Source organism: Cavia porcellus, unplaced genomic scaffold (assembly GCF_034190915.1).
Source record: "Cavia porcellus strain 051 isolate PalLab524CR breed Dunkin Hartley unplaced genomic scaffold, mCavPor4.1 scaffold_15, whole genome shotgun sequence".
NCBI lineage: Eukaryota > Metazoa > Chordata > Mammalia > Rodentia > Caviidae > Cavia > Cavia porcellus.
In genome coordinates this window covers 48377537-48403276 of record NW_026947498.1, presented here as the reverse complement: position 1 = coordinate 48403276, position 25740 = coordinate 48377537, and the positions used below count along the sequence as shown (strand labels likewise).

Here is a 25740-nt window from a genome sequence, read left to right as displayed (position 1 = left end):
AAGAATATTTATAAAAGATTCTTAAAGCAGCTAAACAATTATTGATGGAGTTTGGTTTACAAATAACCACAGAAAAATACAAAACGAGTATCTTATTATTTATTTAGGTAATGTTCTTCAAAATCAATACATTATTCCTCAAAAGGTCAATATCCTTATCCGTATGGATCAACCCCATACCCTTAATGATTTTCAGAAGCTTTTAGAGGATTGTTAATTGGTGGGTGTCCTTCTTTAGGCATTCCTACCTATGCTCTACAACATCTTTTTAATACTTTTATAGGGGACTCAGCATTAGTAGCCCTCATCACCTTACACCAGAAGGGGAAAAGGAATTAGCTTGGTTAGAATAACGAATACATCAAGCTCAACTAACCTGTATAGTTCTATCCAAACCAGCTATACTCTATCATCTCATTCTCCTATGGCTGTATTATGGCAAGAAGAAGTGTTTTAGAATAGATTTTTCCTTCACACAAGAAACATAAGCAACTCACTACCTATGTAGATAAAATAGGTTCAAGTGTGTATAAGGGATGATCTTGCCTATGGCTTGCTTATGTCTTAAGGATTGCTCTGGCCCTCTCCTCTCCATACTCCATTTATCACTTAGATTGACCCTAAGGTAGTTGTGTAACAGACCATCCTGTCCTTCCCCAGCCCCTACACAAATGTCTGCACAGATGTCCTTCTTCTGTCCTTTGTCCTTCCTTCTTGGTTCTATCAATAAAAAGCCACACAAGCATCAGTTCAGGACTGTCTTTATCAGACTCTCTCACTGAGGGTCTTGATTAAGGACAGTACCCTTGTGTCTTCTCAGAGTTTGAATTGGACATCAATTCCAAGTAACCTCACATCCTTTCTACTGTGTATGGTCATGAACTTTAACACTACTCAGGTCATATGAGAAGTCTTCTACTCAACATTTTCAGTACTGATATCTTCACTAGCACCTGTCAGCTGTGCTCTTTGAGGGATATCTGCTCTTCTGTGTGCAGACAATTTCAGTGAGAATCCTAGAAACAATGAAATCTAACTGAATAAAACTAAGTTAGCATTCCTTTCTCTTCATATCCATTTTCTTTTTGTTGTTGTTGTTGTTGTTGTGGGGTCTAACTCACAACTGTGTGCTTGCAAGGTAGACGCTCATGCCGCTCAGCTAAACCCCCAGCCCCCATATCCATTTTTTGGGGGGCGGGTACTGAGGATCAAACTCATGACCTAGCTCTTGCCAGGCAGGTGCTTATGCCACTAAGCTAAATCCCCAGCCCCATATCCATTTTCATAAGGCCAAGACTGTTCACTTGTAAATTCATTTATATAATGATAGTATTCCAAACTTTCATTAGTAGTCTTATTTTCAGTCTATTCTGAACTTTATCCATTAATGGAAAACAACCCTAATGGAAAATAAGTAATAACCGTTACTACTGATCACCGAAATAAACAGATGCAGGCATTCAAATGTATAAACCTTTTATTTAAAATTAGATTCAAATACAAATTAAATAATTATAATATAAAATATTAAGCTTTCACAAAACAGAATATAACCACTTTTAATCACCACTATTTCTACAATAAAATTAAAATCTAAAAATAGTTCAAAATCAAATTATTTTAAGTCTAATATCAACACAAAAAGTATTATAAAACATGGTTCTAAGGATGTAAGTTAGAGGTATAGCATATGCCTAGCATGAGCCAAGGTCTAGGTTCCACCTCAATACCACAAAAAATAAAAATTTTGAATTAGTAAAGTACTCATAAAGTCACTACAGAGTAATTCCTGTTAGCTACTAAAATCAATAAAAACTAAAATGTGATTCCACTCGTTCATAGATTGAAAAGCAACTCATTTAAAAACAAAATCCATTTTTCTCCAAAGCTCTGAGGACTGCTTTACTCACCTGGGTTGCAATTTTAATATGGCACAACATGATTAATCAGTGAAAGTAATATCATTAAAAATGTTTAGATGCAAGCAAGGGATGGTGGTGCCTATCTGTAATCCCAGCACTGAGAGGCTGAGGCAAAAGGATGGCAAGTTTAAACCCAGGCTGGACTAATTAGTGAGACCTTGTCTCAAAATAAAAAATAAGTAAGAGTTTAGAGATGTAGCTCAGTGTAAATTCCCTGAGTCCCCAGTACCACCAAAATAAAAAAGGGTAGATGCCTACAGTTCCCGTTATTCTGGAGGCTAAGGAGGACTGCTTGAGCCCCAAAATTCAAGGCTGACTTGACACCACAACCAACACACAAAAAAAGTTTAGAATGTAGTTTAGTTTCTGCTTCACTTCAAAATGGGAGCATCATATATTTAAGTTTTAAGACATTACACTAAATAAATTTTAATAAGGGGTAAGGAAATAAGAATGTGGATTAAACAATGAAGTCTTTTTTTCTTTATAAATGGGACACTGATCAGACTCATTCTATATTTTTTGCTTTATTGTTTTAATTCACCATAAAAAAGCTTTTTCCTTTTTAATGTTATAAACCTAATTTTAGGACCATGAAAACAAAAGTACCCAGGGAGATAATGTAATATTTAAAGTTTGTATATTTCTGCAAAGATTCATAAAACATACAACTAGACTTGTCTTACATAGGTAACAGGAAACTACACTATTACAGTGTTTGTATATTTAAAATAATTCAAAACTAATAGAGAAAAAGCACATATTCAAGAATGGAATCTACATTATTAAAAAATAAAATTATTTATATATATACAAATACAACTATGTTGTTGCATAGACATTTTCCTAAAACATGCATATTAAGATTATCTTTTATAATAAGGTTTTGTTTGTTTGTTTTTGAAACAGAGGCTTGCTATGTGCTTTAAGCTGACCTTGAACTCACAATGTAACCCAGGCTGGCCTTAAACTTGCAACCATTCTCCTGTCTCAGCTTCCCAAATGATGGGGTTACAAGCATGTGCCACCATGCCCAGCATAGCTTTTATAATTAAACTTATAAAATCAAGCTAATTGAATATTATAAGTTGTCATGATTAAAGGCTTCCTGCATGCCAAGAGAATTAAAACTTTAACATCTATTGTTATATAAAATTGAAGATAAAATATAATCAAATTCAGCAATTCATGAGAAAATTTTATACAATATTTATACATATAACTGTTCTGTAAATCAAAAGTACTAATGTGAATTAAAATAGCTCAACTGTACAAAACTTCTCTAGTTTAAAAAAAGCTACCTGTCTCACATAAAGAAAAGGGAGAAAAAGAAAGTAGGCAGGCAGGCAAGCAAGCTTAACTTTAAAGCTTAATTTGTCCAAAACTTATCAGACCAGTTCTCTCTTTGGCCAAACTAATAAACAGCCCAGAGTTAAAAGCAAACATCTTGGGGCTGGGGATTTAGCTCAGTGGCATAAGCACCTGCCTTGCAAGCAGGCGGTCGTGAGTTCGATCCCCAGTACCGATAAAAATGAAAAAGACAAAAAAAAAAAAAAAAAGCAAACATCTTAGTTACATGAATTACTTTTAAATTACACTACAAACCCACCAAAATATATTAAGTCTATGCCTCAGTTTTTTTACATTCTAATTTATATTACTTTCATTCTATCTACATTCAAGATCCTCTGCCCACCCCTAAGAAAGATACTTTATCCTTGTATTTCTAAATACTAGTAATAAAAGGAAGCTGAAAAGCATTTATGGACTAAAAAAACAAACCAAAGGTAAAAAAGGAAACCCTGCTGACATGCTGATAATCAAATGCGTTTAGTTGTATTTGCCATTACTTTAAAAAAGAGGAAGATGTTAACAGAAACCTACTTAAGCAATACTGAACCATGACATTCAGCATCTTCGCTGAAAAATTAATGTACCATGAAGCAGTATTTAGGTATTAGTTAGTGCAAATTAGTTTCTTTTTGTCTAACCATGGGCAGCAAAGGAGGCACTTAACTGTAAGATAGAAAAATAGGGTATATTTAAAAGATTCAAATCACTCACAAAAGATAATTATTATTCAAAACATTAAAAATTTTAACTTTTTATAAGCATGCAGGTAATGTCACACATGCTTCACTAAGGAGAATTCTTTTGAAGGTAAGACTGCTACTTTGTTTATAACAGAAAACATTTCCTCTTTAAGGGATTCTGGACTTCTGGGGAAGAAACCCACATCTTTTCTACCTGAGTGCTACATATTTATAAACAGAAAAATATAACAGACCATATTGGAGAAACATGTCTAACTATTAAAGTATACCATGTGAGCTTCAAATCTTGAAAGATCAGTTTTTATTTTATATAATTTCAAGAAAGGAGAACTAGTGATTCTTAACAGAATAATTAAGAAACATTTAGCACCGACACTGAGAGAACACTAAGTAATGCCAAAGGTTTTTTTGTTACTGTTTACTTATTTATTTATTGGTACCAGGAATCAAACTCTGGACCTTGCGCTTGCCAAACAGGTGCTTGTGCCACTGAACTATATCCCTGGCCCCATTGCCGTAGTTTTAAATAGATGCATGTCCATAGTTAGGGGAAAATCAAATATGGTATCCATCCATATTAGAACATCCTAAAAGATTAAAATACTAAGCTTCCAAACATTGCTGTTGAATGCTGTATCTCCTATGGCATTCAAACACAATCAGATTTCTTTCTCAAGTTATAGGTATATGTTCTTTCCAAGAAATAAAATGAGATTTACTTTTTCTTAATTACTATTAAAATGTTTTTCAAGGGTGACATCTTCCAAATATTAGATAGAAAATATTTCTTTAAAAAAATCATATTCTACCTCTATTATTTTAACAATAATAGAGGTATTAATCTATTATTTTAAATGTTCTTATGTGGCAGAGATCAAAAATGAGGTGAATGGCCTTGAACCACCTGCTGACATATATTGAACTATAAACACTGAATATGAACATATATTAATTTCTGGCAATACACTCACACACATTTGCTTATCCATAAGGTAAGAACACTTACCATGGCAATATTCCAAGTGAATGAAGCCTAGCATCTTCTTTTATCATATCAAAGAGAAAGGTTCTTTGTTGCCCCCCCCAAGGAGCTTGATTTTAATCTTAAATGGAATATCTAATTTTGTATGTTAAGATTGATTCATGACATTGACTAATATCTTTCATGAGACAATTTGATCACTAAGAATGCTATCATTTAGGGTCTAGGTAAAGAGCTTAGGGGGAAAGTATATGGCTTTGGGTTCAATCTTCAGCATCCAAAAGAAAAATTTTATAAAGGTGTCTCACATTTTTTTCTTTCTTAATTTGCTTATAAGGCTTTCCTTGGCTCAGAGGAAGGCTTAAGAAAATGCATTCTTACTCCAATGAGACTGGCAAATTTCAACAGTTGAGAATCTTCATATTTTCATTTATATTTGTTTTTAAACTTGCATTCCTTAATATATAATTAATTTTATCAGAAGAACCAAGATTCTATTTATACAGTTAAGGTAATTTTTCTATTTTCTTTAACAAATTCTAGTTCAGTGATGGCGAACCTCTCAGAGACAACTGCCTGAACTGCAAACCAAAGCCACTGATTTATCACAGAGAGCCAACACTGCAGTTAAACCTGAATACTGAGGTTTTAGTTTAGCAAAACAACTCAAAAATTAACATTTTTTTTTGTCTTTGAAGAAAAACAAATAACGTGTCATAGGTTCGCTACCACTGTTCTAGTTTATTTTTTAAAAGAAATAAATCATTATTGATGCAATTGTTGATACAATTGAGAATCATTAATACAATTGTTAAGAAATAAAATACATATAACTTTCAACATAAATAGTACATTATAACTAAAAAGTTGATTATGTAGTCTGAAAAATAAGAAACAAGTTTTTTTTATTGTTGTTTTTTGTTTTTGTACAGGGATCAAATTTACAACCGTGCATTTGCCAGGCAGGCGCTTAGGTCACTGAGCTAAATCCGCAGCCCTAAGAATACAAATTTTATATAAATAGTAATGAAGTGAAAGCAGTTTGCACCCTTTTGAAAAAAAGGCAACAAAAAACAACTTAAGAAAATTTAAGTCAACTGCTTCTCCCCTGGAAACCAGACATGCTACACAGTAACACCAACATGCAATACCTCAAATGCAGAATCACAGTCTGGCTGTTGCCCTTGAACATCTTCATTTAATTTACAATTCTCTGGTGTTAGTCTGATTTCATCTAGTGAAGCAGAAGATGTGCCATGAGTCTTATCTATAGAAGCCCTGTCAGACAGAGTATCTAACTTTTCTGAGGAACAAGCTAAGTAAAGCTTACTATCTCCTGTCACTTGATCAAAATTTGTCCGCTCGTCAGCATCGTCTAGCTGCTGAACCGAAGTTAAGTACTGTTCAAGCAGATTGTTATCCTGCTCGTTGGCTGAGCTTTCCTTACTCTCCTCACCACTGTGTTCTTCACTGGCATCCCCCACATCTGGCTCTCTGCCATATTTAACTGTGTCAATGGAATTTCCCATTATGGAGCCTTCACTGCCTTCTGTGGAACTTTTCTCAAAATCCAAGGAATCCTTCAAACAATGAACTTGTTCTGATAAGGAGGAATGAAAACCAGAGTCTGGAAATTCTGGTAAGGCTTTCTCTTCAAGAGCTTCATCATAACCAATGAACCAATTAGAATTCTGATCAGAAGAGGGCTCCTGACTTTGAGTGAATAAAGGAGGGTCAGCAGTCACCAGAGTACTTGATACAGGAGCCTCAGTGTGCCAGGAACTTAGATGCTGGTCCACTGTTTGTTGCCAAGCTTGTAGAGATCTTACCTATAAGCCAGAGGATATCATTTTATTGTAAGATAAAAAGCATGCCTGTCCTTTAAGCTTTTTTCCAGCAGACATGAAGTTGGTAAGCATAGAACTAGAGTTAAAAACTACCTGATTCATGGTTTCTCTCAAATAAAAAACATTAAATAAAGAGCAAAACAAAAGATAGATAATAGGAAGTTGGGAGGTCTTTTGCAAAAGGAAAGAGAACCAAGAGATAGATGGGGGAGAAAGGGAGAAGGGAAGGACTGAAAAAAAGAATTAAGATGTGTTTTACATACACGCTAACTCTCTGCAAGCACTATAATTATTATTTACTGCAAATGTAATAATAAAAATAAAAATTTAATTAAAAAGAAACTGCCTGACTCCCTAATTTTTTCCGTAGCACCCCTAGCCTAAATCAGATTGGCACAAGTAACCCCTGTTCTTTTTAACAAAAGGCTCTCACCAAGACACTGGGACCGGTCTAAAGCAGCTCTCTTTCAGCTGCTAGAATAATGAGAAGTTTGAGAGCACATGTCTACTACTGGGTCAAAATGTACAAGATATACACTGACGAGTTAATCTTACTTACTAAGACCAGTTAGAGCCTATTAGTACACGCAGGTCCTCTAAGTCTCACTTTAGAGATCCATGTTAAAGTTTAAAATTTTTACCTAAAATACAGTATATGCAGCTTTCTAAAATGCCTACAAAGATCCCAAGATCCCAAAGATCTTGATACTGTTTTATATTTTAAAAGTGTAAATGTCAAAATTACTGTAAAAATTGCACGTAAGAAAGCAATATAGAGCGCAAGGTCATGAATTCAATCCCCAGTACTTAAAAAAAAAAAAAAAAGCAATACAGAGAATTTTTTGTTTTTCTGTGACTATCTTCTATAGCAATCACTCTAGTAGCTTAATATTTATCCTTCCAGACCTTTTTCTATGTATTTGCAAATACATAGAGAGCCTTTAAAAACAAAAAGAACTTTAAGCTTTCATCTTGTTTTTGTTCCCTAAAAGTATTATTTTGGAGATTTTTTTTCAAGTTGGTCTATGTTGTTGCTATATTTTTTTAACTCTTCCATAATATTTTACAGTCTTTCTTTCTTTCTTTTTTTTTTGATCTTTTTGAGACAGAGTCTCAATATGCAGTTCAGGCTGGCCTTGAGCTCACTTTGTAGCCCAGGCTGGTCTCACACGTGCAAAAATCCTTCCGCCTCAGTCCCGAGTGCTGGGATTACAGGACTGCACCACCATGCCCAGCTGTTTTACAGTATTTCTATGCCATACTTTATTTAGCTATTCTCTTACACACACAAAACTTTAAAAACAAAAATTTGGGCTGGGGATTTAGCTCAGTGGCATTAGCACCTGCCTGGCAAGTGCAAAGTCATGAGTTTGATCCCCACCACCAAAAAAAAAAAAAATTTTTGATTTTATAGGACAAATCTTTTTATAGGTCAAAATTATTAACAAATTATTTTATAAAATTATTTTCAAGAGAATTATCATCAAGAAGTATTTATGCAATATATATCCATAAAATCAATTGCCTAAACTATCTCTAAAGTGCAATCTTACTGGATTTAAATCTTCTCTTTTGTCCCTTTTCATTCAGATACTCTTTATACAAATAGCTATATAAAACTTCCAATTGGGTTTAATATCGCTCAAGCCACTTTCCTTTGGCTTTGTATTATGTTTTCTTGTCAAAATAATGAAAACATTTTTCCCCAGATTAAACAAAATGTAACAAAATTTACTGTCCTGATGGAAAGTTAGTAGGAAAGAACACAAACTGCACCAGTGCTACAATGCATTCCTACCATGGGGAAGGCCCAGTTAAACTCAGTCAGAGAGAGAGAGAGGCAAAGAGAGAGACAGAGACACAGAGAGAAAGAGATTAATCGGCCTGACTACTCTGAATTATCCCAATGAATCTAAAGGTTTCCTTCATCCACGTATTAGTGAAATAAGCAGGAAGAGGTTTACCTGGTTCCAAAGAAATTTGACAGCCTCTTCTTGTACAACTTTTTTAGCACGTTCTTCATCTCTTTCTTTTCTTAATCTATAATAATTCAAAATATGTTACAGATACAAAGCTGTTTTGACTTGTATTTCTTGTTATTATTAAGCACATGCACTGCAAAGAGATTAATAATCTAATAATAGCCTTTCCCACTTTTAGAATACCTAAGCTGAAACTTTAGTTTTAAACTATGACTTGAAGTTACAGCCAAATGAGAAGTGACTGAAAGTCCAGATGTTGATCCTACAAAATACTGTCATCACAGACATCCTCTACCCATCATGCTCTCTCATTTCCTTAAAGTTTTAACTTGGATCATTGCTACCATCTGCATATCTAAGCCTGTTACAAACCCAAATTACCCTCAGATTATCATTCGGACTGTCACCACTATCATTATCTTGTTCTGATTTTTTTTGCAGTGCTGGGAATGGAACCCAGGACACTGTGTGACAGGCAAGCACTCTACACTAGGCTACACTCGTAGTCCTCTCCTGAACATCCTACCTAATTCTCCATCTTCTCTAGCCTCTCAAGACATTCTCTTGTGTCATCTGGTGTTCCTAAATTATAGTCAGCAAAGTCTCTTATATATCTAATCTCTCTCTGGACGATTCCTTGACCAGAGACTCAGTCCTGAGAGCAGTGAAAACCTTTTTTTTGGTACAACAAATTGAACTCATGACCTTGTGCTTGCCAGGCAGGCACTTGTGCCACTGAGCTAAATCCCAGCTCTTTTTTGTCATGCACCAGGGTCAGAAATTGCTTCTCACTAATTGTTTCTTATACCTTCCTCTTGTATGGAACTGCTATTCTGTTAAATTCCTTGTAACATCTATCAAGTATTGATACCCCACTACCCATCCCATTCACTGATGTCTCAATACCAGACTTCCTCTCTGCCCCATTCATGTCATTATTTTCAGAGATCTCAACACTCACATAAATCAGTGATGCCACCTTTTAGAGATGAGTGTCCAAATTACAACTCAAACCCCACTATTTATCGCAAAGTGCCAACATTGCAGTTAAACTTCAATACTGAGGTTTTAGTTTAGAAAAAAACAAGTCAGACATCAACATCTTTTTTCTTAAAATAAAAACACTTCTCTCTGCAAAATCTTAGATATTAAATTTCAATTTTTTATAAGAAAACTCATAGCCAAAATCTTGTTAATAAAAAAAAATGTATTAAAACTCACAACCAGGCCAATCATATATATATATCCTTGTCACACCCTTGTCAGCACACTGACTAGCCATACCAAAGCTTGAAACAGTTGTGGCTAATGAGTCCCAGCTTATAACATCATCACCTTTCCAAGTATGTGCATGGATCCTATGTGTGCTGTTACCAGATGCTCAGTGCCATGTAAGCAATGTTCACCACCACTGACACAGATGCTGTAACAACAATCCACCCTATGTCAGTCACCCATTCATAGACCAAATCATTCTGGCTACCCCACTTTCAAAATGATTCCAATTACCCAAGACGAGTTACCTCTGATCTTCCTATTTCACTAGTTCATTTGCTCTGATACCCACTATAACTGTCTAGACCTCCAATCTTCTAGACCTCAAATCCAATAACCTTTTCCCCTGCCTTCACTTCCTTTTTTCTTCATTTAAATTCCAAGATCCATTATTACTACCATTATTACTATCCATTATTACTACTTGAATACCTTCAGCTCTCTTACCTTTCCCTCCATCTCTCTATCCTATTTAGCTGGGAAAAAATCCATTCCTGGCCGAACCAAATCTAACCATTAGTAGCCTAAATTAGAAATGAATAGCTATGAATTAGTAATGAAAATCTACAACCCGACCTATTGTATGAATTTTGCTTTGTTTTTTTAGATGAGGTCTATGTTGCGTAGGCTGGTCTTGAATTCCTGGGCACAAGTAATTCTCCTGGTCAGTCCCGTAAGTAGCTAGGACTACAGACTTGCGCCACTATGCCAGAATCCGTTAGTTCACACTTAAGTTGTTGACCTCACATTTTACACTTTTATCTCCTCCCTCTTCTCATTTTCATGTACTGGCCACATTTGATACATTAATGAAAAAGATGACACATCAGACAAGATTTTTTCACCCTCCCAACATCTAACACATCACCTCACCTGTTCCCTCTTCTACCTCAGGTGACTTCTACTTGTGCAATGGATCCATCCTCTCACCTTCTCAATAACTTCAATTGTGTTCCTCTTTAGCATCAGGTTTTCTTCTTCTTTCTTTTTTTTTTTTTTTTTTTTTTGGTACCAGGGATTGAACTTAAGACCTTGCACTTGCCAGGCAGGCACTTCTGCCAACTGAGCTAAATCCCTGACCCAGGTTTTCCTCCTTTATTGAACCAAGCCTTTTCATCAACACATGAATATACTCTTTTCCTTAAAAGAGAATCTTCCTTAACTCCAGATTCTCCTCCAGCATTCACCTCCTCTCCTTTCCCCCTCTAAGCACCGCTCCCTAAGAACCGGTATGCTTCTTTAAACTCTTTACCTTCCATTCACTGGCCAACCTGTCCAAACTGGCTTTTCATTGCCCCACATCACTGAAGCTGCTCTGAGCAAAGTCACTGTGCAGGAAAGAGTTAATCTGGCAAGCCTGGGATGCTCTGGCTCTGCGCGTTCCAAAGACAGGACCAACCTTCAATGAGCTCCTGGGAAATAACTCCCATGTCCTTGTAATATATTGCTGAAAGACTATCTTTGTACACTTGAGGTCTTGGGTCATACAGATACTTTTTTTTTTTTTTTTTTTTTGTCTTTTTCATTTTTATCGGTACCGGGGATCGAACTCACGACCGCCTGCTTGCAAGGCAGGTGCTTACGCCGCTGAGCTAAATCCCCAGCCCCAGATACTTTAGACTAAAATCTGACTTCTACTAAATGCCTGTTTTGTTCACCTGCAACCCTGGGCCATGGCGTTATCAGTTTGTACTCTAGAAAGCTCAAGATCTGAGTAGTTAAAGTCACACAGGTATCCAAAGAAAACCTGGAAACTGACATTCAGGCAACTTTATCATCACAAATCATTTCTGTGAGAATTAAGCCCTGTCTACACAATTCATCTGGGATAGGACAAGTGGAAGCTTGTACCTAGTTGTTCCTAGATTCTGCCCTCAAGTAGTACATGTAATTTTTTGATGATTTTAATCTGATTGGTTGTGCTGTGGTAATTAGTAATCAGGAACACAACAATGTTCTTTAGTTCTATATGGACATTTAGCAAATCATGGAACCTGAGGACAGTCTTGAGGATCACCATCAAGTCACCACCAACTTCCTATTGGAACTCTAATGTATGTTGGAAATCTCTTGTGCTTCCTATTACACATGTGATCTCTTCTGAAACATTCTGCCCTGATAGGACTGAATATATATTCTCCTATATCGCTCTTGCTTTCTCTGTTTCCACCTAATAACATTCATAAATACTGCTAGTTTCAATACTAACGAAATCCTAATTTTCCTGGTTTGACAGTCAGTAAAACATGTGAGCCATGGAATTAAGGAAAAATTCCTATGGTATTCCCAGAATTTTAGTCCCTTTGAATTCCTTGCATTTTTCTCTATTTTGTATGTGACTTACTGGATTCTATGTACACTTCGTTAAATCATTTTTATTTATCCAGTTTTTCTACACCGTCTGTACCTCTCTATGAACAGAATTATACAATGCCCATAGACCTCACATTCAGTCAACATTTTTCGAGACATTGTGTGTATATGTGTGTGTGTATATATATATATATTATTGTGCAGGGGATGCAGATGCATATGACATATATATGTGTTAAGATATTCAGTACACTGTAGGAGACAAAAGGTAAAACAACAGTGGGCACATCATATGAAAAGTTGTGCACACAGTAGCATACTGTTCTAAAACAATTCAAGAAGCTGATATCCCCAAGGACTTAGCCGCCAGTGGTAGAGGGCTTGCCTAGCAAGCACAGGGTCCTGGGTTTGGTCCTTAACACCAAGAAAAAAAATTTACACTGGAAACCAACAAAACAGCACAAAACAGGATTTTTAACCCACCTCCTCACTTCATCAGTTAAGCAAACAATGTGCTCCTGCATTCTGCGTAGCCGGATTTCATAACGCACTTCTTTAGCTTGAGGGTTGTAGTTCCTAGTGCAAAAGCCCCGCCAACATGCCTGAAGTTTGGTCACTGCTTCATTCAATTTCTGAAGAGAAACTTTATCTGGCTCTGTATGAGAGACGTGGTGTCCAGCTGACTCAGGAAAACATGTGAGACTGTGGTTGTTATCCTTTGAGATAGCACTAATTATCATTGGCTCAGGACAAGGTAATAGCTTACCTTTCTCATCTACCTCTGTACTGATCTTGCTTTTCAATAGCTCACCAGAATTCTCATTTGTTCCCCATAAAGCATTTTCCTTTTCTTTATCCAAGTCCTGGTTTTCCAGCCCTTTCATAGATTCATCCATAACACCATCATCTTCTAGGCCCAAGTTAATGCCCTGAAGCCTCAGTTCAACTGTAGGTGATACTGGAGACAGTCCTGATGCAACTGGCATAAAAGTAGATTCTGAAGAGAGGAGACTACAGTTTAACTTGTCCTCATCTGTCTGTATGTCTTCCAGGTGCAGGTCATTTCGAGAATATCTTGCAGTGTGTGCAGAGGCTGGAAAGTTATTCTTAGCAGTATATAACTGGTCATCATTATTGTTTATGCCAACCCAAGAATTAATCTGGACGACAGGTTCTACAAGAATCAACAGAGAATTGTTTAACTCATTAAATATTTTTTTTTTTAGTCTTTTTTTTTTGTTTTTTATCGGTACCAGGGATCGAACTCACGACTGCCTGCTTGCAAGGCAGGCGCTTACGCCGCTGAGCTAAATCCCCAGCCCCAACTCATTAAATAAAGAGCTTTCTTAGTTGCATCCTTTTAATGAAATCTAATTCCTGAAATACAGTAAAATAAAATAAATGCCTTTACTGATTTCCTACAATGTATATAAAACATCAAACATTTTGAAGAACACAAACTGTTACAGTAATAAAAGCCTCTGGTTCATGTAAAATATAGCAGCTCTTTTTTTTTTGAGACAGGTCTCCCTATGTTCTTCAGGCTGGCCTTGAACTCACTATGTGGCCCATGCTGGCCTCAGACCTGTGGTATTCCTTCTGCTTCAGACTCCCAAGTTCAGGGATTACAGGTATGAACCACCACTCCTGGCAGTTCTTAACAATTTTTTTAAAAATTAGAAATACAATAATTACAATGTGGGCTGGGGATTTAGCTCAGCGGCATAAACATCTGCCTTGCAAGTAGGCGGTCACGAGTTCGATCCCCGGTACTGATAAAAAAAAAAAATTACAATGTATATGATATATACATATAACAAATGTATGCATACATACATAAAGTATCACAGCCAAAGGATTACTAAAATTATACTAATAAAGTTATAAGACTATATAATTTTTTCTGTTATGGTACTCAACAAATCAAATGACTTGAAAAGCGATTAAAGGTGAGTTAACTTCTTACCACTTTCCTGGACTATGAGGCAATCTTGAACAGGGCTCGAATGCTCAGGTACAAGGGGAACCCTTGTTTCAACAGGAATAAGAGAAGACAACTCTTCATTTTGGCTTTGGTTCATCAACTGCCTCTGATGAAACCTAAAAATCAGTAATATCCAATGTCATCTAACAAAAACAAAAATGAACAAAAGAAACAAACCAATGACGACAACAAAAAACCAGTTCTTTTGTTTCCTAGGTAACAATGTCAACAAGGTAGAAGTTAACAACTTTACAAAGTGGGTATCTTTAATTTCTGGCAAATTATAGTCTCATTTGAAAGCACTGGGTAAAAAAAAGTAAAATTTACTTTTAATTGTACAGACATATACCCTCATATGCCCAGTTATACATATGCACCAATATTTAAAGACAGGATCTCAGAGAAAAGAAATGACTATTAAATGCTTCAGTATTTAAAAACCTATAGGAAACAACTATATTACAAAGCCAAATATATTTTTTGAGATGCTTAGGATCATACCCAGGGCACTGGAGACAAGCAGTTTATCACTGGTCTGTGTCCCCAACCCCTAATAAATATGTACAATTTTAAAATCTCATTTCTTCATGATACATTGCTTAGCTCTCCCTGCTCAAAAAATGATTACCAATCCAGCCGCTGTGCACCAAACTGCACTGTGTGGCTCAACTTCCTGCAGGACGGCTACAGTGACAAGAGGCCTAAATGCCCAGAAATTTGGGTCAAACCACTGGCCTCCAACCTATCAATTAAGATTTCTTAACTGATGGTGTTACTTTCACTTGTGAAGCTACAAACAAATGGGCTTACCTCTGTTTGCTCAGAATCTTCTCTAGTTTGGCATCTTCTGCAGTTTGAAGACCCAGTATAGAAGTCAGAGGACAAACTGTGGTCAGATACTGGACAAGCTGGATGTGTTGGCCAGGTCGATATGCTCTCCCCTTGCCTTGACTATAGAGCCACTCAGCTTTCAAACTGGAATTCAGGAAAATAAAGAAGAGGGGCTGGTAACAGGGCAGCCAAAAGACTCTGTTAAGCAATAGTGACACTCTTTCTTAATTTACCTTATTAAAACCATTAGATGTTTTCCATAAATACAACTCACCCAAGTCTCTATCAAAATCCACTCTTCTGACTCACTTCTTTCACTCTAAACTTCCTAAACCTCCTTTCACTCCTAAACCTCTTTTCATACTTAAGGGCACCTCCATAAAGTTGTACTAGTGATTTGAAATTTTTTAAACTATTTTGAAAGAAGCAATGAGTATTCTCTCCATTCATTTTGACAAGCTTCAGTACCTAAATACACTAGAGTAGTACCTCAGCTCATGATCTTAATTCTTCCTATGATTCTGGATGCAACCAGACTGTACCACTCTAATTTCATGTAAAATCAATACCTCATAAAAAAAAGTTAATTGGTCACATAGGATGCTAGTGAACCACCAACTCATTTTTGAAAACTGGTAAATAATAAGAATTTAAAAAGAAAAAAGGCAAACAAAGGTGATAAAAGAGATGAGTAACTGATAGATTCAGAGACCTAAGGGAGTCATCTTAGACATCGAGACAAACCAAGCCATTAGAGGACTCTAGCCTCCTTTGTGTTATGAGGGTAAGCACTTAAGATCTCAAAGCAGCACAGGCAATCTATGAAGCATGTGACAGTAATAAATTAATGTCTTAACTCACTTAAAAAAAGAGAGAAAGAAATAAGAAATGTAAAAGAGATATCAACCAACTGCAATGTATGGCCTTTTTTGAACCTTATTTTAAGAATGCACTGGAAAAAAATGCACTAAAAATGAAAAAAATGCACATGATGGTACTTGTTTATAATCCAGGCATTTTGGGAAGCTGAAGCAAGACAATTACAAGTTCAAGCCCAGCCTGGGTAATTTAGCAAGGCTTTTTCTCAACATAAAAAGATTTTTAAAAAGATTGGGTATCAATTTGAGAAGTTTTTAAGTTTAACCAAGACACTCAGCCAGGAGTCAGGGTTCTAACTGTAAATATCCTCAGCCTATGCAAGAGTAGGGCAAAGAGATTTTGTGGGTGCTACACCAGCCCTGGGGGGTAGGGATGGCCTGCACACAATATAAGGGAGAAGAAGCAACTTGCTCTCCCCGTTTTTTGGTTCTGGCTGCTTTTGCTGGCTACTGCCTTAAAGTGTTGCCCCAGTGCCATGCTCCTCTGTCTTGGAGCCCATTGATTATGGACTGAAACTTCCACAAACAGTAACTAAATAAACCTTTCCTTCCTTTTTTGGGTGTTGGATATTTTGTCCCGGCAACAAGAGAAAAGTAACTGAGACACTGGGGTTGTGGCTCAGTAAGATAAAGACTCCTGCTCAATATCCAGTACCACAAAGAAATATTTTTTTTTTGTCTTTTTTTTTTCCTTTTTATCGGTGCCGGGAATTGAATTTACGACTGCCTGCTTGCAAGGCAGGTGCTTATGCCGCTGAGGTAAATCCCCAGCCCCAATATTTTTTTTAATAAAAAAAATCATTTAAAAACTGGACATAATGGTGCACATAAGTAGCTGCAGCACTTAGAAGGCTGAAGCAGGAAAGGATCTCAAATTTAAGATCAGCCTGGACTGTACAGCGAGACCATGTGTCAAAAACAAACAAAAAATGCATTTAAGAACTGAGGATGGTGCATGGTGGCACACACCTATAATTGTAGCACTCAGGCAACTGAGGCAGGAGGATCACTGTGAGTCCCAGGCCAGCCTGGGCTACACAGTGAGTTCAAGGCAGCCTGAATTGCATAGTGAAACCCTGTTTCAAAAAACCAAAAAGAAAAAAATAATTGAGGATATAACTCTGAGATAATAATGCTTGCCTAACCTGACATGCATAATCCCCATGCATCCATGTATAAAATCTATTAGAATTGTAAGTTTTGACCAAATATCTAATGTTTTTAAGGCATTACAGTATTCTTAATTTTTCTGAGATATAATAGCTTGTGGTTATGTCTGAGAACACTTCCCTTTTAGAGATATATAAGGAAATACAGATGACATGTAATCTGAGATTTGCTTCAAAATAATACAAGATAAGAGGCAATGAAGGTATATAATGAAACAAGGTTGGGCACGCAGGTTGGCCAAATTGAAGTTAGGTTATCATCATATTGTCTGTCAATATGAAAATGCTGTCAGTAGTATGGAAAATTCTAATTTTCTCTCTCTTATAGAAAGATCAGAGAAGCCAGGGATTTAGCTCAGCAACATAAACGCCTGCCTGGCAAGCGCAAGGTCATGAATTTAAAAGAAAAGAGATCAGAGAAGATAATTTAAGTATACCCAATTCTATTTTTAAGACTAGTCAGTTTAAAACAAAATAAGACTTCTACTCAGAACAACCTTTTGCAGGATAAAGGAGAAGCTACTCATTTTTTGTGGGCAAAGCAGACCAGACATATGTACCTCACTGTACATGAGCACCACTCCTATCTAGCTCCCAGTCGCTATTCCTCCTGCTTTCTGCTCTACTCAGCAATTACATGGAACTGCAGGAGAAGGAAACAGATAATGCTACAGTCTATCACTCTTTACCATCAAGAAGCCCTTGACTCCTTTTTTAATTTTGAGATAAATTCCTGCTAAATTGCCCAGGCTGGGCTTGAATTTGTAATATTCTTGCTTCAGCCTCTCCAAGTGCTGAGATTAAAAGGCGGAAGTCAGGCCTGGTGGCATATACCTATAATCCTCACTACTTGGGAGGCCAGGCCAGGAGGACAGAAACTTCCAGGCCAGCATAGGCAATTGAGCAAGATACCAGCTCAGAATACAATGTAAAGAGCTGAGGATATAGCTCATTGGAAGAGTGCTTACCTAACATGCACTAGGCTCTAACCTTAATCCCCACCATCAAAAGAATAAAGTAAATGAAGAAAATATTGTTAAAGTTATAATAAGTTTAAAAAATTACAGATAATATACACGTTGAATCAATGAATGCATGTATTATATGCACCCAGAGTAGAAAGTGACATGAGGCACAGTAAAGAGGATAAACTCATTATCACACATATCTCCACTTTGTCACATTCCCATCCTAGCTCCTTATCTTCCCTACAGTTCTGATTCTACTGATCACATGCCAGTGACCCAAAGACCTGACCCTATGGGTGTGCCAGCTTTAGACCAGAGAAACTGAGAAATGGGGAAGCTTCTATTTGCATAGGTTCTGATCAGTAGGCTTACATTTTCCCAGACTCATTATTATAAAAGGTTCTAAGAAACTTTTATTTCCCATACATATATGATGCTATACACTTGTATGGGGTTAATCCACAGTCCTACACAATATCCATAAGATGGTTTCTATGTAAAAGTATTCCATGTTCAAAACAAATGAGTAACGAACTTTTCAAAATCCAACTATTCTAAATTAAGGATTAAAGTACACTTACTAGTCCTAATCTCTACAGCTATTTTTTGTCCATTTTTAAAAAGAAGAGACAATTCTAAATGATTAGTATGTAGGCTATCATACACTGCACTAATGCTCTTTAATTTCCAAGTATGTATTTTAAGTAACATTCAAGTTAATCTACAGTGAATTAGAAATGGCCTTTTCAGTAATTTTCATGATTAATATATTAAAGAGGTCATGTTCACCTTTCCTTCTGAGAAATAACATATCCGTCTAGGACTCTGAGATTTAAGCACCAGCTGACGATATATGGCCGATAGTCGAACCCTGGGATGGATGGGGTCGCCATCACACAAGGATTGTTCATGATTGATAACTGCTCCAATTCAGTTAAGGATGCCAAAAAAGAGACCTGGAACAAAGGATGTCTATGTTGAGCAAAATAGACTATTCAGTGTCAAGCACAGGGCTTCCGATGACTACACATCTTTGGCAGCACTGAGAATGCATCAATTTCCCTCTTGTTCTGAAAAGCAACAAGTAATACTCTTCTATTAGCCACTGACTTCCAAAATTCCAACAATGAGGTTATTTGTCCTTGCTACAAAAAGTCCCTTAGAAAGTACAAGGTCTACTTCCTAGCAGAGAGAACCCCATTTTGAAAACACAAAAACAGCCAGGGAAAGGCAGACAGGGTATCTTATTAACCCCAGTAATGTAGATGTCCCTCTACCAAACGACACCTTCCAGAATGATAACTGCAGCATTACAAATGAAAACGGGCTGTAATGACATGTGAACCACTGATACTAAGAAAAAATAGAAAAATAATGATCGCCTACAGCTAGCTATTTTATCTTGATAGCATTTTCTTCCAACATGTTCAGGGTCTAAAAGTGAACCCACAAACCTCTGCTATGTCTCCCCTGGATTTTCTAGCTTGTAGAACCCATAAATGTCATATAGAGTTTTACCTCATTTAAGTCCCGAATTTCGTTTTCTGCCAAAGAAAGAATAGCAAGACTTCTAGGTAGATAAGCAGGTACCACTCTAAGAGAAGTAATGATGTTTCCATGTAAAAGCAGGGTCTTGAAAGTAAAAACAGTATGAATTACAAATGAATAGATTACAAATAAATTGATCTATTTTGACATCAAAATGTTATACATAGGAATAAAGGAATCTATTGTTATCCTTCTCATTATATACAAATCAAAGATTATTAATACTTAGAAAGACCCTATTTGGTTTACTTGTTAACTTTCTCTTTTCACATCAACATCTTCAACTCAAAAAATTAAAGATTTGTCAAGAGAAATGGCCTGGTGGTGCACACCTGTAGTCCCAGCCCTGAGGAGGCTGAGGCAGGAGGATCACTGCGAATTTGAGGCCAGTCTGGACTACAAAGTGAGTTCAAGGCCAGTCTGAAACTGCATAGTGAAACCCTGTCTCCAAAAGACAAAAGAGTGAACATATGCTTGATATAGCACCTAGCATGCTGCAAGATATAAGTTACTACACTCAGAGCTATTTCCAACACACTGTGTGCATTTCCTTTTAAACCAAAACACCCACGCATGGTGGCACACACCTATAATCCCAGCATTTGGGAAATTAAAGTAAGAGGATCACTGTGAGTTTGAAGCCAGTGTGAACTACGCAGTGAAAACATGTCCACCCTGTTCTAAATAGTGAGGTCAAGGCTGCCTAAACTATAAAACGAGACCTTGCCCCAAAATACATACAAACATACCCACCAAAATAGAGGATCATAAAAAGTGAAACAGAAGTCATTAAAACAATCATATATAAAGCCAATTTTCCAAAAAAAGGTAAGAGATAAGCTATAACTCATATATTACAAGTATATTCTTTTGGTAACTAAAAACTTAGAAAAGTAGAATATTCTACTTGTAGATGAAGCTGACTCATATTAAGTCAGAAACAAGAAACTCATGAATAAACAAGACTGAACACCCAGGATTGTGATCAGATAATCATGTCTCTATTCCAAGAAAAAAAAAAAAAACAGTTCAATCTTTAGTTCATTTCAGTTCTCTCAGCATCTATCAGGACTGCATCTGGCTATATTAGATTATTCAGAATAATTGTTACTAAAAAGATTTCTGTTCATGATGTAGTGAAAACAAAGCTAAAATACTGTTCTAAGGTTTTGAGTCCACCTCATGCTGATCATACTCGATGAAGCAAAATAACAGAAAAAGCCCTACAAGTTTTTAAAGCCATGATTTTATTATTTCCTTGCAAGACACATCTCCTTCATAAAAAGATTGTGTTTTATGTTCCCTTTCTAAATTAAAATGAAATTAAGTTTTTAAATAATATTCTACAAATCAAAAAGTGTTTCCCACCCCTCAAAAAAAAAAAAATTTAGACATGGTGGCATGTGACTCTAATTCCAGGAACACTGCATTCCCTGCTATTTGAGAGGCTGAAGAGGGAAGATCACCTAAGCTCAGGAGTGTGACACTCATTTAAAAAAAAAAAAAAAACCCAACCAACAAACAAAAAAAACCCTCAACATCAAGAGTGGTTATACTCAAATATGTTATGGACTACACAATCAAAGCCAAAGGAATTCCATCAAATTTAGAAGGTGGTAAATAAGAATTGACCTTAACTATAATGACCAGTTTTACAAAAAACAGATCAGTTATAGAAACAAAAAGCCAGGCATGATGGATGGCACATGCTTGTAATTCCAGCATTCAGGAGGCTGACACATGATGATCATTTGAGCCCAAGAGTTCAAGATCAGCAACATACCAAGACTCAGTTTATTTAAGAAAGAAGGAAAGACAGACAGACTAATAACAAGAAGTTCTATACTTAATTTCTGCTACTCACAGAGAATTTTTATATAACAAAAAATCCCACACTTAATTCCTAGAGAATTCTTATATATAAAACAATCTGTTCTTCAAACACAGTAGGTAGATTTTAGGTCAATTAGATGACTCTCTTAGTATCTTGAAATAAAATTTCATAAATGACAGAAAACATGCTTACCTTCAAGGATATCAATTTAGATAGATCACCTATCTGGTGTATGCTATTATCCGATAAATCCAGGTGCTGTAGAGCTGTGCAGCTGTTGATTTGTTCCATTGCCTGCCACAAGAAAATTATAAATAAAATAAAAAATAAAATTCTTCTCTCGTTTTTTACTTAAAAGGTCTCCTGCCTCCTCTTTTTATACCTAGAAGCAGAGCTGAACAAGAGAAAGGGAACGCGATGCTAGTAAACTACTGTGTCTTAAACCTCCACAACCATCATCCTTCTAAGAGTACAGGGCTACCAAACAGTTCATACCTTCCCAGATGCTGACAGCCCAAAGAACTTTAGTGACACGGCAGCTGGGACAGAAGACAGTTTACAAGTTGAGAATGAAGCCAAAGAGCTGGGATCTAAATCCTGACTCCACAACTTCCTAGATGTGTGACTTTGGGCAAATTACTTAACTTCTCTGTGCCTCAGTTTCCTCCTGTATATATAATGGGCAAAATACGTTTTGGTGTACCTACCACCTAGACTGTCACGTCAGAAAATGAGTTTATATAATATAGACTAGGTGCTTAAAAGGGTACCTAGCATAAATTAATTGTTCAATAAAAAGCAGCTATGACTATCATTTAATCTAGTGTACTCATTCATATCAAAAACTCAGACACAGAGATAACTTATTAATTTACCCACAATAATCTAGTTACTAAGTTATGAAAGCAGGACTAGGATTCGGACCTGCTTCTCCATCATGCTATTAAATATTTACTTAAACTTTAATTCAGAAAGATACTGTTTTTCTCCTCACCATTTTATTGTTTGACCTACTTTTCTTTTTTTACCTGTACCAGGGATCAAACTCACAACCACATGCTTGCAAGGCAGGCACTTATGCCACTGAGCTAAATCCCCAGCCCCCTACTTTTTTCCTAAGTATAATACAGATTCTTTGTTCATGTTTAAAAGAATACAGTACTATATTAGTTTCAAAAAGGGATTTTAAAAATTTATAGATTATCTCTGGGTAGTGGACATGGATACTTCCATTTTTTAATTCTACTTATTTTATTTATTTATTCTTTTTTTTTGGTCTTTCTGAGCCAGGGGTTCTCAATGCAGTTCAGGCTGTCCTCGAACTCACAGCAATCCTCCTGCCTCAGCCTTCTGAGTCCTGGAATTACAGCTGTGCTCCACCATGTCCAGTAACTCTGTTATTTCTATACTGCTTGAATTTCTTTTTAGCTGAAAAAAACTTTGTAACTTTTTCAATTAAAAAAAAAAAAAAACTTACCTTAAGATTATTTCCTGCCAAATTCAGCCATTCCAAATGTACTAATTCCTTTAACCCTTCCACATAGCCAATGCTATTATGAGGCAAATTTAATACACGGAGCTGGGTAAGTTTGGCCACACCCATCATCCGCACCAGCCGATTATTGGCCACTGACAACTGAAAAGGAAACATATATTCCTAGGAACAATGTACTATTTTCACATTATGATGGATACAAGAATTTAAAAAGCCAAACATTTTTAAACAAGCAAACAATTTTTACCCTTCAATTTATTACTTAAATTCATCCATAGTATAACTATTAGTTTTTTGTTGTTCTAAGCAACAGAGCTGACTGATCAGACCTCCAGCCACCAGGTGCTAAAATCCCTTTTAACATAGCAATAAGAGAAAATACAAGCACCACAAAAATGGAGTCCTTGTAATGTCTCAGTCAAAATCTTAGACTGATGCCAGGCATATAAAAAAGAACTAATATACATTTCTTAAATAAATGAACTCTTTACTACTAACATGAGGTAAAAAGTTAGCAGCACAATATCTTTTCAGCATTAAATGTCTTCTCTCTTTTAACAATCCTTCTTTTTCTAGTCTACTCCAAATGCAACACCTGTGTTTATCTTCAAGAGAAATTGTCATCCAGAAGTTTAAGGCAACATTTACTGCTTTCCCGGTCAAACAGTTACTTTTTATCAGGACACTTTATTGCTTTAATAATGCACTAAGCCTATGTAACTATTCCCTAGATAGCAACACTCACCTGTATTAATTGTTTGCATTTTTCCAGATTTTCCAGTTTAATAATCTGATTTTTATCCAGAATCAAGGTGTGAATATCAGCTTCACATGGTAAGTTTGGACCTAATTTCTGTAGTCCTTGCCCTGACCAATTGACCACTGATCCTTGACAAGACAAGATGATGTTAGAAAACACAAATATAAAAGCCAAGCATAAAAATGGAATTATACTAATGAAATCTCTATATAAATTATAAAACACTTCAGCACTTAACCTGAATCTTGGCACACAAGAACTTACAAAGTTCTTCAGGACAACATTCATAGCCGTTCAATCCCAGTACTAATATTTAATCACTGCAGATTCTTGGTCAAGTTACTGTTCTCTTTTGAACTCAGTCTTCTATTTTGTACAACCGGGATGATGATAATACTTGCCTTATACTCTACATGTTCTAAACAGAAAAATAAGCTAATGTAAAACGAGGAAAAAATACTCAAAACGTCATCATTTGGATCACAAAAAGTGGTTCTCTAAATGTTAACGTTGTTAAATTGCCTGGGTAGGTTAGAAAGGTGGGGTTTAAGAAAAGCAGTTATCAGAAAGGGGCAGGGCCAGAAGCCCTGCCAATTTCAAATTTATACACCGATCAGAACTGCTGCGTGAAGTACTTAAGCAGGATGGCTCTCCGGGTGGTTTTCAACGTTTTTCCATTTTTTAATAGCACTTAGCATGTGAGGAGTCGGGAGCGCCTCTAAAATCTGAAGAAACTGTGTGGTAACCCAGAAAAGTGCACCCTGCTTTCTAACACGTACAAAAGGTCGACAGATCTCATGTAACTACCGACCCACTCCTCTCAAGAATTAAAGGCTCCTACGTAAGGAGCCTCTGATTCAGGGGGAGGGCAGCCTCGACTCCTGCCCTGTCCCCTGTCCAGATGGCAGCTACCGAGCCTCGGAGCCGTAACCAAAACAAAAGGAGGTCCCGTCCAGCGCCCCGTAGAGATGTCTCCGGGCCACAAAAGCACCCACGCCTCTTGCTAAGCTACGCACGGTCAAACATATTTGCGGGACCAGGAAGAAACCCGTGGGCTCTAGTTCATCCCGGGTTGAATTTTATCACGGCCACTTAGCCACTGCAAGGAAGAGTTGGGTCAATGGAGTGGAGTCTGTGATAATGTTTCCTGAATGTTCTAGGAACTGAAGTGGAAGGGGGACACCTGAAGAGCACGGGATAGGCTGCCGATCTCCCCTGGTCATTCCTCAAAGCAAACGTCCAAAAAGGTCACCAAAACCAACCGCCCGGACCGGCTAGTGAGCGCGGGACTGAGGGGCGCAGGGCGTCGCGAGGGCTTCTGGGAGTTGAAGTCCTCAGGCCAGCGGCCTCGGTACCACTGCGGAGCTGGACAGCGCGCGGAGACTACAACTCCCGGAAGGAAGTGCGCTTCTACGATGCCCACAGCTCCGCATCAAAAGAACTGGTCCAGAACTGCCCTTCCAAGTCTAGGCTTCTTTGCTCCGCCAGGCAACTATTTAATTTGGTTCCGTAGCATAAACCTTGGTACTCAAGGGTGGGTACTGCCTTACCTTCTCCGGGAGGCAAAGCCGAATCGGCGCGCGCCACCGCCATACTTGCCGCTTGGTAAGAACACCAAGCAACCGTCCTCCTGTGCTTGGTAGAGCTTGGAGTCTGCAGGAGGAGCCGGAAACTACGACTCCCAGGATGCACCGCAGCGGACGTCCCAATTGGCTGCTTAATGATGTGAACCCCGCCTAGCGTCTGAGGCTGCGGTGAACTCGGGAGCTTAGTCAGCTAACTTAGTTGATGGATAAGCAGCTACATTGTCAAATGATTACTTCACTCCCTGTTCAGATGTTTGTGAAATTTGATACATTTATCACTGGACCGCTTATAAGGATGTTCCTTAACTGCAG

At 37.1% G+C, this 25740-nt stretch overlaps 1 protein-coding gene across 5 annotated transcripts; it reads right to left on the bottom strand.

Annotated features, from left to right (window-relative positions):
- Positions 1-1459: 1459 nt before the first annotated feature.
- On the bottom strand, positions 1460-25532 carry Cep97 (centrosomal protein 97). 5 transcript variants are annotated; one of them, XM_003469281.5, is made up of 11 exons: positions 25393-25532; positions 23828-23970; positions 23065-23223; positions 21780-21881; positions 19724-19837; positions 18995-19161; positions 15170-15334; positions 14342-14475; positions 12859-13549; positions 8770-8845; positions 1460-6787 (listed from the first exon to the last, which is right to left on the bottom strand). In XM_003469281.5, the coding sequence occupies exons 1-11, from the start codon at positions 25433-25435 to the stop codon at positions 6083-6085; spliced, it is 2499 nt and encodes an 832-aa protein (XP_003469329.1). In that variant the 5' UTR covers positions 25436-25532; the 3' UTR covers positions 1460-6082. The 5 variants fall into 5 exon arrangements, with proteins under 5 accessions (XP_003469329.1, XP_063080957.1, XP_013007278.1 ...); XM_063224887.1 differs by having other exon boundaries at positions 12859-13054; positions 13142-13549; positions 23828-25507; XM_013151824.3 differs by having other exon boundaries at positions 24107-25506.
- Positions 25533-25740: the final 208 nt, after the last annotated feature.